Source organism: Littorina saxatilis, linkage group LG1 (genome assembly GCF_037325665.1).
Source record: "Littorina saxatilis isolate snail1 linkage group LG1, US_GU_Lsax_2.0, whole genome shotgun sequence".
Lineage (NCBI taxonomy): Eukaryota > Metazoa > Mollusca > Gastropoda > Littorinimorpha > Littorinidae > Littorina > Littorina saxatilis.
In genome coordinates, this window is record NC_090245.1 from 15,138,007 (window position 1) to 15,151,764 (window position 13,758).

At 45.4% G+C, this 13,758-nt stretch overlaps 1 protein-coding gene across 1 annotated transcript in view; it reads right to left on the reverse strand.

Annotated features, from left to right (window-relative positions):
* The window catches only part of LOC138950276 (histamine H3 receptor-like), a 33,547-nt gene extending 23,165 nt beyond the window's left edge, over positions 1-10,382 (reverse strand). Inside the window, exon 1 of the mRNA XM_070322026.1 lies at positions 9,933-10,382. Within this exon, the coding sequence (XP_070178127.1) occupies positions 9,933-10,382 (450 nt within the window). The remainder of the gene's footprint in view (positions 1-9,932) is intronic.
* Positions 10,383-13,758: the final 3,376 nt, after the last annotated feature.

Below are 13,758 nucleotides of genomic sequence, written 5' to 3' on the forward strand. Positions count from 1 at the left end.
CACACACACATACACACACACACACACACACACACATGTATACACACACACACACACATACACACACACACACACACACACACACACACACACACACACACACACTACACACACACATACACACACATACACATTCACACACACACACACACACACACACATATACACACACTCACACACACACACACACACAGAGGGCAAAATAAAATAAAATAATAAAGATGAAAGAAAATTGTCTAGCTGCCTCTGATTGTTACGTTGATGAAGTCATGCAGTCATCTCGTGAAATTGGACAAAATCGAAGATGCCTTGTCATTCAATTGTGATGGGAAAGCTAGAAGGAAATGTCAGAGCCATTCAGCAAATGATGATTAAGACATTTCACGTTGGGGATGTCTGCGATGAAGAGGTTATCAACAGGGCCGAGAGAAGGTCAAGGCGGAATGGTCAGTCTTGTAATCAACGACCAACATAATACAGAACAACCCCCCCCCTTTTTTTTAAGACCCCCCTTCCCTCCGAAGTTAAGACCTGTCCCTATTAAATCTTTTATTTTCAATTGTTATTGTTCCTAACCAGTCTGCAAATTCACCTCCATTGTAATGGGACTGCTTTCTTTTTTAGACCTGATTATTTCCATTTTGTGTGGGGCTTGTCTTTTCCACTGTAGCTCATATAACGACAAGAATGAGACGTGCTTTTACTTCTTGGCGAGTCATTGGTCAATAATATGAAAGTTCTGCATTTCCGTCCTCACTCATTTTCTTTCGCACACGGATGTCGTTTTCTTGTTGTCGTTCGGCGACCACTCTGGCAGGCTTGCCGTCAAGACACACACACACACAGGGAATAGCTATAGACATGGGAGGCAACTGGGTCGGGCAGGAGATAATACACACAAAGAGACGGGGCACAGCACTTGGCTACATACCTTCCAGTCGGTCGCTGCTACAGTGTAACCCCCCTTTTAAGACCCCCCCACCCCCACCCCCCAATTTAAGACTCCCTCCCTGTTAGGCCAAACAAAAATATATGTTGGTTTAGGGTAGCATGACCCACAAAATTAGGGTCGGTAGGTCGGCTTTTAAAAAAAAGAAAAAATTTTGTTTAGTCCCGGTATGGTTCGCAAAATGTGCCAGAGATTGTTTTTTAAAATTTTGTTTTGAGAAATGAAAAAAAAAAGTTTTAGGGTCGGCGGGAAAAAATAAGGTCGGTCGGGTTACCCTAAACCAACATATATTTTTGTTTGGCCTTAAGACCCTGTGTTCTCAGATTGTTTGTTCATAACCTCTGTAAATGTACCCCCATTTTTAAGACCTGATTTTCTCAGATTCTTAGAGGTCTTAAAAGAATACGCTTATCGCACGTACGCATAAGCCTGGCAAGTTAGATAAACACCAATAACTAAACAAGATCGAATGCTTTGGATGCAGTCGGGTAGCTGAAAAAGTCGTGTGTATATGAGTTTAGAATGAGCCATTGCATGTGGTGGTTAATAGGATCGTTAACACAATAAGGACGATATTATTGTAACGTCTGCGACTAACGAGACTTCTCGATACGAAAACGTTGATGGCAATACTATGTAGAATTTAGAAGCTCTGTGGTGTGTGCCATCTTTAGGTGGTAACCAAGCAACGAGTAATCTGTCTGATCCCTGATCTGTGGTCTACATTATCATTTACAAGAAAATCAATTGCTTTCAAGGGATATTATTACCTGAGGAAAAGGGCAATAAGATCGCTTTCAAAGTTCTACTATATAACAGCATAAGATTCAATCAATCAATCAATATGAGGCTTATATCGCGCGTATTCCGTGGGTACAGTTCTAAGCGCAGGGATTTTTTATTTTATTTTTTTTAAAATTTATATCGCGCACATATTCAAGGCGCAGGGATTTATTTATGCCGTGTGAGATGGAATTTTTTTACACAATACATCACGCATTCACATCGGCCAGCAGATCGCAGCCATTTCGGCGCATATCCTACTTTTCACGGTCTATTATTCCAAGTCACACGGGTATTTTTGTGGACATTTTTTATCTATGCCTATACAATTTTGCCAGGAAAATCGTCAATCGTGGGATCTTTAACGTGCACACCCCAATGTAGTGTACACGAAGGGACCTCGGTTTTTCGTCTCATCCGAAAGACTAGCACTTGAACCCACCACCTAGGTTAGGAAAGGGGGGAGAAAATTGCTAACGCCCTGACCCAGGGTCGAACTCGCAACCTCTCGCTTCCGAGCGCAAGTGCGTTACCACTCGGCCACCCAGTCCTTATTCTGTGTTAAAAATAATGCTACCGCGCAAGAGGCCTGCCTTCAATTTGCAAAAGGGAAGAGTTTTAAAAGCTTTATAAACATGTCGTCGAATAGGCAAAGAAAGAGCCCTCTTTGTCATGAATGAGTTGGGTAACTTCCACTGAGTTAATTCCCTTGTTTGTGTAAGTGGTGTTTGTTACTAGTCGTCCACGTCATAGGGGCCGCTAGTCGTCTTTCCGCCAGACGGCGCTTCTCGACTATTTTTTGTTTCCAACACCGGAGAGAAGCCGAGCCCTGAAGCGCATTGCCTCACTGTGTTTTAATTAATAACACTACGTTTGCGTTTTGGAGTAAAACGTCACGTGTGTGTCTATATTACAGTGTTCTAGATGCACGGACGTGTAGCAAAGACTTTACGCGTACGTGTAGATATTGCATCACCCGTGACTCACATTTTTTCTCCAATGTTCCAAATCATACGTTGTTTTGCTCCCACCACGACTGCAGATCTTGGCAAACGCGTGACGTAAAAACTAGATTTGATGACGTTACACGTACACGTTCCCGTCAGTACACGTGCTAACTAGTGCCACATCTAGATCTGGCTATTAAGGTACAGTGGACTCCGCCGATTCTTCAGATTCGTCAAATTCGTCAGAAAATCTCTCAAAACGGTACAAACCAATAGTATCTCTTTAACGTCTGCAACCAACGAGACTTCTCAAAAGGTGGCTGACATCAGTGAGCAGAACACAATAGGTTCGTAAAGTCTGCCCTTTATGCTGCGCCCGAGCAAAGAGCAAATCTGTCGGACCTCGGGCAGTCTGAGTGTCTGACCTGTAGGGCTTGGCAACACAGCCATCCTAGGTCGTTGTGTGCATACACGCAGCAACAAAATCCAGTCAAAGAGACAAAACCTGTGGACAATGTTTAGCACAAAGCGATGCCAAGTTAAGCGAGATGATAATACATGATTAGTAAAAGCGATAAGAAAGACAGAGAGGTAGAAGAAAGAAAATGAGACAGCTATAGGCAGCCATCACAGACTGACACAGATTGCCTTGTACATAAAAATAAAAGCCACTCAAAACACGAAGGGAAAGGTAAGGACTGTATTTGTTTGTTTGTTTGTTTGTTTGTTTGCTTAACGCCCAGCCGACCACGAAGGGCCATATCAGGGCAGTGCTGCTTTGACATTTAACGTGCGCCACACACAAGACAGAAGTCGCAGCACAGGCTTCATGTCTCACCCAGTCACATTATTCTGACACCGGACCAACCAGTCCTAGCACTAACCCCATAATGCCAGACGCCAGGCGGAGCAGCCACTAGATTGCCAATTTTAAAGTCTTAGGTATGACCCGACCGCGGTTCGAACCCACGACCTCCCGATCACGGGGCGGACGCCTTACCACTAGGCCAACCGTGCCGGTGTAAGGACTGTAGCTAGCACAAGTAATGCTATAGCTTGTAAAATGATCATGATTAACACAAAAAACAATGATTGCCTGAGAATAGTCAAAGCTGGACAGACAGACAGACAGACAGACAGACAGACAGACAGACAGACAGACAGACAGACAGACAGACAGACAGACAACAGACAGACAGACAGACAGACAGACAGACAGACAGACAGAGAGACAGAGAGACAGACAGACAGACAGACAAACAGACGGACAGACAGACAGAGTGATTAAAGAACAGACAGACAGACAGAGTGATTAAAGAACAGACATACAGACAGACAGACAGACAGACAGACAGACAGACAGACAGAGAGACAGACAGACAGACAGACAGACAGACAGACAGACAGACAGACAGACAGACAGACAGACAGACGGGCAAACAGACAGACACACAGTTAGGCAGTCAAACAGCCTGCCGCATGTTTGTTTGTTGTCGTTTTTGTTTTTGTTCGTTGGTTGTTTTTGGTTGGTTGGTTGTTTGTGCCACCTATTCAACCTTAAGAGTAACATGTTGGTGTTTGCAACATAATTTTCAATTTCTATTCCTATAATATTCGCTTAGTCAAAACCTGACTTTCCTTTGTTTGTGTACGAGAGTCTCCCTTACCGTCACTTCATCTCGAAAGAAGATGAAGATGAAGAAGAAGACGAACAAAACCAAGCAGCAGCGGCAGCACCAACAACTCCACCAACTTCGATATGAACAATAATCACCACCACCACAACCACCACCACCACCACCACCACCACCAACAACAACAACAACAACAACAACAACAACAAAGAAACAAACACAGACACAAACAAAGCTATCCCCTTTCCCACCAATCACCATTAACAAAACACAAATAAACAAACACAGACACAAACAAAGCTACCCCCTTACCCATCCATCTCCATCACTATCACCACCAACCCCCCCCCCCAACCCCACCCCCACACACCACCACCACCACCACCACCACCACCACCACCTTGGATAAGAAAAATAAATGACAATTACCAGCAGCAACATCACCACTACCACCAACAACATTGATAACAACACTAATGACACTGGCACCAGCAGTAGCAATCACAACCATCACCATTATCGCGATTGCCGTAATTATACAACTCCGGCTAGCTGCGTGTTCTTCTATATATATATACGACTAGTGTCTGTGTGTCTGTCTGTGTATCTGTCTGTGTGTCTGTGTGTCTGTGCGCGATGCACGGCCAAAGTTCTCGATGGATCTGCTTCAAATTTGGTGGGCATATTCAAGTAGACCCGGGACACGACACAACCTGGTCGATATTTCAACACGTGCTCTCAGCGCGCAGCGCGGAACCGATTTTGGTTCCACCTCAGCTATTTTGGTTCCACCTCAGCTTACCCGGGCCCCCATACCGACACACCATAGCCGCTACACCACATCACAACGCCAAAGTTCTCGGTGGATCTTTTTCAAATTTGGACACCGTATTCAGCTACACCCCGGACACAATATCATCGATGAGATATTTCAACACGTGCTCTCAGCGCGCAGCGCTGAACTCATTTTCGTTTTTGTGTTCATTTCACCATTATAAGTAACTCTTCCTTATCTTCTCCAGTGTTTGGCGTTTATCTCCCTTCCTTCGTGTGGCTTTCCCGTTCAGTTGTAAGTTACTACACTGCGCTGTCCACTGCGCTGAGCGTCTTCGGATATTCCCGGCGTTCTGTTACTGTTACCTATTTTTAGAAGGTCAACGCAGTGTACAGAACGTAAATTGGACCCGTAAATTATCCTCACTGTAAAAGTGCAAAGGTCGAATCAATTTATAGCCACGCGAAAAATACACTGTCATCTATCTCTCTATAGATACGGCTTCTCTGTGTTTGTGTGTGTGTGTGTGTGAGTGTGTGTGTCTCTATGTAAGCAACACCTGTGCATTCTTCAGTTCTGTTTGTGATGTGGTCTGGCGGCTTTTGTGTAATTTTATGTACTGGCCTTCCTGTGAGAAGCCATAACTTGCTCAGTCCTGTTTGAGTGGAGTTCGCCTCCAAAGGTGATTAACACGGTTACATTCGTCGACAAGGATGGGACTCGATATGGTCAGGAATGGCATTATGGCCACTGAATCATTTTCGTGCTGTTCCCATTCCACGAATCTGGGAGGGACCTAAGCTTGGCGGGTCCATAGTTCGGCGTACGGCTCTAAGTACTTCTTCCCGGCGAAGCCGTCTACCCGGCGAAGCGGGTAATCATCTAGTATGATATAGCTCAGTTGGTAGCTCGCTGGATTTGTATTCAGTTGGCCGCTGTCAGCGTGAGTTCAAACCCACGTTCGGCGGAAATTTATTTTTCAGAGTCAACTTTGTGTGCAGACTCTCTTCGGTGTCCGAACACCCCCCGTGTACACTACATTGGGGTGTGCACGTTAAAGATCCCACGATTGACAAAAGGGTCTTTCCTGGCAAAATTGCTTAGGTACAGTTAATAATTGTCTACCTATACCCGTGTGACTGGGAATAATAGGCCGTGAAAGGTAAATATGCGCCGAAATGGCTGCAATCTACTGGCCGTATAAAAAACGCTCGCGCTGGACCCGAGTACTCTTCAGACATTCACACACACACACACACACACACACACACACACACACACACACACACACACACACACACACACACACACACACACACACACACACACACACACACACACACACACTCTCTCCCTCACTCCCTCCCTCTCTCTCTCTTTCTTTCTTACACACACACACACACACACACACACACATACACACACACACACACACACACACACACGAGTACAGACTCATGCACACACACACACACACACACACACACACACACACACACACAAACACACACACACACACACACACACACACACACACACACAAACAGTAACACTAACACATGTGCACAAAATGAATCGAACCCGGATCACTTTGGCCATAGACTCTCTCGTGCTCTCTGTCTCTCTTTCACCGAGACCAAACCCTGCATTGTAATTTCTTTGCCGAGACCATTTCCCCACGCGTTGTCTGGCTTGCACTGAAATCATGCTTTTCTCGTCACTGCGTGACGTGTTCGCCGCCCAAGTCTGCCCTTATACGATCAATCGGACCTATTATCAAGTTAGTGTATCAACTTTTGAACGAACTGCGCCCAGTAGTTTCCCAGCAATAAGCTGTTAAGTCGAGACGAACAGACAGACAGACACACAATTAAAGTCTGCAGGACCCTAGTACTGCGTACTCGGGGGTAAAATTTCATCTCACACGGCATCATTGCAGAGCGCCTAGAACTGTACCCACGGAATATGCGCGATATAAGCCTCCTATTGATTGATTGATTGATTGATGATTGCTCGCTAAAATAGCAGAACCACAGAGAAGTGGTAACAACTATCTTCTCCAGCCTTCGTTTGTATAGGTAGTCCTTTGACTTTAAAGGCAACGTCCTTCTGAAAGTAATAACAGGCCTTATTCCAAGTTCCGGGTTACAATTGAAAACGAACTGTAGAAAAACACCAGCGTGAGCACGCATGAGGCAGGCTGGTAATAAGTCTTATATATGGTAAGAACGTTCTGAACCCTACACGTTTTCGATTACGATTGTTCTTGCCTTGAAATAATAATTCGGAAACCATTCATTTACTGAACTGATGCAGTCGTATTTCAGTGTAGTCTGCTACGTATGACAGAGTCGATCGAGTCAGTCTTCCAAATGCTGGTCTAGCTGGTACGTTATCGGAATAACACTTGTGTTTTCTGTTAGCCGCTGGGAATTGTATACTAACTCATCATTTGGTAATGTGGATGATATGCTACATGCCACCAACACGTACGGCATATGAGAAGAATCTATGCAAGTCGGCGAAAATGAGATGAAACACAGCGGCTTCTATTTTTAGATCAGTGGCACTGTGGCACAGGCACATGCAATCTGTCAGAAAAAAAACCCACTTCTGCTTTAATTGAGAAGCAGGGAATTTATGGTCATTTAGTATTGTGAAGAATATAAGCTACATGTCATTAATTAATTCTGAGGATGAGAGCACAGTCTCGCTTAATTAAGCAAAGGGCGGAAGAATACGCTCTGTGGAAAAGTAAGCGCACTCCAAGAGTACGCTAACAGATTTAAGCGCATCGCCATTAGCCAATCAACTGGTTCACATCAGTCATGTGACACCAGTACTTACTGACAATTATTATTATCATCTCTCCACTTGGACACACACCAAAAAATAACACCCTGGATGCTTCATGTGCAGAGGGCGAATTGATTCCTTAAAAGTCACCAGTGTCAATCTGCAAAATTACTGTCTAAAAACATTCCAACTCGGCGCACGAAGTAGTCATGATGTTGATGTTTGGTAGGTGTCCAAACGGCTGGAGGGGGAGAGGTGGGAGAAGGAGGGGAGTGGGGGGGGGGGGACGGGGGTGGATGTTTTTATTCGACATGAACGCCTGGTTGATCTGAGATATTTGGCAGAACTGTGTTCTTGGGAGGGACTGTGCTTTGAAGGGCATTCACCGGGGAACTGGAAAAGGCCGCGTCCAAGGCGTTCTTTGGCTTTTTCCTCCACCTGTTTTATTGATTGAGGGTACAGCTGTGATTTGAAGACTTTGATTTCTTGTCGTAAGATGCTTCTTTCTTTCTTTATTTGGTGTTTAACGTCGTTTTCAACCACAAAGGTTATATCGCGACGAGCGTAAGATGCTAACTTTGTTTTATTCTAACATCTGTCTGATAATGGTATTCTGCTTTCATTAACAATGATTGCTTTAACTTTTTATATTCATAATTTGAGTTAATTATAACTGGCTGTTCGTAAATGTTTTGGAAGCAGATACACGCACGCGCTCGATCCCCCCCCCCCCCCCCCCACACAACACAACACACCCACACACACACACACACACACACACACACACACACACACACACACACACGCACACACATACACAATCACACACACGCGCGCAAAAACCCCATTATCCCCGATCACAAGAAGCATATGTGGGACTTCTGTGCACTTAGTATATATCTGTAATCAGATTCAGTCTCCCCAAATATTGGCGCTCCAAGTCTAATTAATCTTCTTCTTTTTCTTGTATGCTTATTTTTTGTTTTCTCGTTGTCCATTTTTTGTATCACCTTCTGTATTACCACCCCCGACCCTTTTTTGTTTGTTTTGGTATCTTGCTTTTCTATTTGTCATAGTATTCTGAAATTAGTATTTCAATTTAGTCCACCATCGTGCTTAGCACTTTTATGTCTTCACAAGGATTGCTTAAAATAAGCACTATGCTTGAGTGAGAAATCCTAAATGCCATATTAATTATGTTGTTTATTTCACGATACAAATTGAAGACAGTCTTGTTTGAACCAAAGCCCCATTCAAACCCATAGAACGGTGATGAGACAGACGACAAAGAGCGAATCCCCCACCAACAGGTGGAGACGACAGACAAACTTTCCAAGGGCCCAACTCATACCTCCCCACCCGGTAGCTCAGTTGGTAGAGCACTGGACTTGTGATCGGAAGGTCGCAGGTTGGATTCGGGCCGGGACGGACACGGGTCAACTTTATATGCAGACCCAGAGACGGAAGCCATGTCCCACCCCCGTGTCATCACAATGGCACGTAAAAGACCTTGGTCATTCTGCCATAAGTGCAGGTGGCTGAATACACCTAAACACGCAGACACCTGGGTAGCGCGACACCGTTGCTGCTAGCTTTCCACTGGGAGGAAGCGACCCGAATTTCCCAGCGATGGGACAATAAAGTAATGAAAATGAAAAAAAAAAAAATGAAACACAACCAACATCCGCAACGACATAAAAGACTCGTACCTGCAAAACGGTGATGACAAGAAGCGAATCTCCCACCAACATGTAGGGACGACAGACGAACTCTCCAGGGCCCCAACTTGGACATCCCCACCGTACATCTCCAACCCCACGCCCCCCACCCCCCTACAAGATCAAACACAACCAACATCCACCACGTACGACACTCAAGACTCGTACCTGCAAAACTGTGATGAGAGAGATGACAAGAAACGAATTCCGCACCAGTAGGCTACAGACGATCCCTCCGGGGGCCCAACTCAGACCTCTTAACAGTACATTGCCCACGCCCCCACAAGATCAAACACAACCAACATCCCCCACGACAACCAAGACTCGTACCTGCAAAACTGTGATGAGCGAGATGACCAGAAGCGAATCCCGCACCACCAGGTAAAGGCGACAGACGATCCCTCCGGGGGCCCATCCCCACAGCATCTCATCCGCCAGAGCTAAGGGCATGCACAGCCCCACTCCCAAGTCGGCAAAACTAAGTCCCACCAAGTACACGTTCTTGCAGCGGCGAAGACGACGATGCTTGAAGAAGATGACAATGACAAGAATGTTGGCGGTGATGGCTGTGAAAGTCAAAGTCAGCATTCCTATCGCTGCTAGGAACAGTTGGACGTAGCCTCGTCTGATGGCGGTGGTGATGGTGGTGGTGGGGTTGTAGAGGTCTGAGGGAATGTGTGGCGCGGCAGGAGGGGAAGGGTGTGCTGAGGACAGGTTACTGCCTGCCACGCTTGCTGCGTTGAGGGGCAGTGTGAGGTTGAGCAGTAGGAGGTCCTGCATCGTGCGGTCTGGAGTTAGGTTCAACGCGATTTATTGTATCATGCCACAGTGGCTGCCTTGCGCTGTATGATAACGCTTATAGGAGTGGATGGGCTTGTATCGTGCGGTATGTTTTTCTGGAGTTAGGTTCAACGCGATTTATTGTATCATGCCACAGTGGCTGTCTTGCGCTGTATGATAACGCTTATAGGAGTGGATGGTCTTGTATCGTGCGGTCTGGAGTTAGGTTCAACGCGATTTATTGTATCATGCCACAGTGGCTGCCTTGCGCTGTATGATAACGCTTATAGGAGTGGATGGTCTTGTATCGTGCGGTCTGGAGTTAGGTTCAACGCGATTTATTGTATCATGCCACAGTGGCTGCCTTGCGCTGTATGATAACGCTTATAGGAGTGGATGGGCTTGTATCGTGCGGTATGTTTTTCTGGAGTTAGGTTCAACGCGATTTATTGTATTGTAACCGGAGCTGGGCCAGTAGTGCCTTCCCGCTACAGTATCGTGCCACAGGCCTGGGGCTGCCTTGCGCGGGCAGGGTAGCGCTTAGGAGAGGATGGTCTTGGATCTCACAGTCTGTTCGTTGGAGCTCAATGCAGCGCACTCTTTTGTTTTTTTTAAATCCACAAGGAAATGGACTGCCAACGTTCCAAAATTCAGATTAAAAAAACAAGAAAGGTATTTCTATTGTTTCTTGCTTAGGCTGATTTTTCTGTTCACTCTGTATTACCCAGTACACAAGAACGCTGGTTCATCTCCCACTCGCTTAACGGCTACATCATATCATTTCACTTTGGCTTGCGTCAACGTACACTTTATCATGTGTTGTGCTTAGATCTCCAACGAAGTTCTTATAAGTATTCCGTCTTTTGTTTGAGGTCTGTTTGGGTCTGTACAAGGTAGGTTTTCTTTTGTATATGCTCCTGCTTGACCTATTTAGGAGCGGTCTTCCTCAGTGTCCGTTACTGTACTGCACGTGTCGCTGTCAGTAGAACAATTCAGTGACCGATGTCTTCAGCATGGGTAAATCCTGTCTCGGTTTCTTTCTGTCTCTTTGGTTTATGTCTATTTTACCTGGATATGCGATTTTAGCACTACTTGTTACACTTTACTTCTGTATGCTTCGTTTTCTATTTCGCTTTGGTCTGCGATTTTAACATAAATTGTAGCTTTTGTATTTGTCAACTTCGTTTGGGTCTACTTTGCTTGTGCCTGCAATTTGAGTACAAATAGTGACACTGTAGTTTTGTATACTTTATTTGTGTCTATATCGGCCTGCGTCTGCGATCTGGGCAAAACTTGTAGCACTGTACTTCTGTGATTCTGTTCAGACTCTGCATATATATACTTCACGGCTGCCTCTTTCTGTTTCAGCTTATGCTTTGGCATTTAAATATTCACACCTGCAGGTGAGAACATGAAGAGTTGACAATACAGAACTGCAACTCTTCCGGCACTCGGTCAAGAAACGTTGCCAGGATGTTCACGTGATTCTTGTGCTATCCAGTCGTGAAGAGTTACGAGCATTATCGCATCACTGTGATGGCACGCAATCATGACGAATCATCAGCATTATGACGTGACACAGTCGAAGCGCAGTAATGACGATCATGGGCTGCGCGGACAGTGCAGCTTTTCTGGCGCTGAGACATGACTGCCTGACAGCGCAGTCTCTCCTTGCATGCAAAAGAAACAAGGGAAAAAGTTGCGGACATAGAAGTGTGACTGTTTACTGGTGCACCAGCGTCCTTCTGGGATTAATTAGACTTCTGTCGTGACAAGATACCATCAGTGTCACTGGGGTAACAGGAGCACAGTTGCCCGCATCGTCACTGAGGTGACTGCCACACAGAGTTGCAAGTCCTGTCACTGATGTTACAGGCGCACGGAACAGTTGTTAGCTCTGTCACTAAGTTTGCTAGAACACAGTTGTCAGCATAGTCACTGGGGTTTCACGCTGACAGAAAAATTGCTGAGGTTACTGGTACATTGTCACTGATGCCACTGGCGCACAGCGTTGCCTGCATTGTTAATGAGGTTACTGGCGCATAGTGTTGTAAGCAATGTCACGGTGGTTACTGGCATACAGAACAATTGCCGTCAATTTCACCGACGCTACTGACGCACAGAGATGCCAACAATGTCACGGACCTAACGTGATATTTACTACTGACACAAAGGCTTGTCTTTACGGAGATGAAGAGTTCAAATGCAGCACCCCGAAAAGATGTCTCGAAAAGATGCCAACAGTGTCACTTGGGCTACTGACGCACAGAAAAATGTTGCCAGCATTGTCACTGAGGATACCGTCGTACAGAATTGTTTTGCCAGCAATGTCGCTGTTGACGACTGCTCACAAGAGTTTAAATGCAGCACCGTGAAAAGATGTCACGAAAAGATGCCAACAGTGTCACTTGGGCTACTGACGCACAGAAAAATGTTGCCAGCATTGTCAGGCTGAGGATACCGTCGTACAGAATTGTTTTGCCAGCAATGTCGCTGTTGACGACTGCTCACAAGAGTTCAAATGCAGCACCGTAAAAAGATGTCACGAAAAGATGCCAACACTAATTGTCACTGAGGATACCGTCGCACAGACAAAATGTTGCCAGCAATGTCGTTGTTGACGTGTAACTAACTACCGTCACGAAGACAGTCTTGGCGGCGACAAGATTGTAAACGCAGCAACCTGCTGGAAGCTTTGTGAAGAGGTGACGTGGAATGCATGGTACCGTTAGGATCACTTGGCTTTTCGCTGCTGTTGTTGCTGCCGACTCATGATGGTAGGAGGATTTACATAGCCGCCGGTGCTTGTGATGAGGGCTGGACAGGTTCACGGTTATGAAGGAGCGTTACTTCTTTCGAGTCACACAACCTGAAACAAGCATTCATTAATTGTTAATAACAACTTGTTTCGTGATAAAATAATCCGCCTGTCTGTCTGTCTGTCTGTCCGTTTGTCTGTCTGTCTGTCTGTCTGTCTGTCTGTCTGTCTGTCCGTTTGTCTGTCTGTCTGTCTGTCTGTCTGTCTATCTGTCTGTCTAGCTGTCTCTCTCAGAAAATGTTTTTTGTGGCACACTGCCAATCTTTTATCAATTATGCTTCTACTGTATGGTGCGGTGCGAGCGAAAATCTGCTTAAAAAATTAAATTCCCTGCACAGAAGAGGGGCAAAGCTAATTGTTACTAACCCGTATCTGTCAACGTCAGAAAAGCTTAAAGCTGCTAGTTTACTTTCACTGCAGGAGCAGTTTGACTATAACATTGCAGTGTTAATGTACAAGGCACTCCATGGGCTAGCACCACCATACTTGAATGCATTCATAACCGAGGCTCCTGAGAGATACGGATCAGATAAATATCTACTACCAAGGACCCGTGTA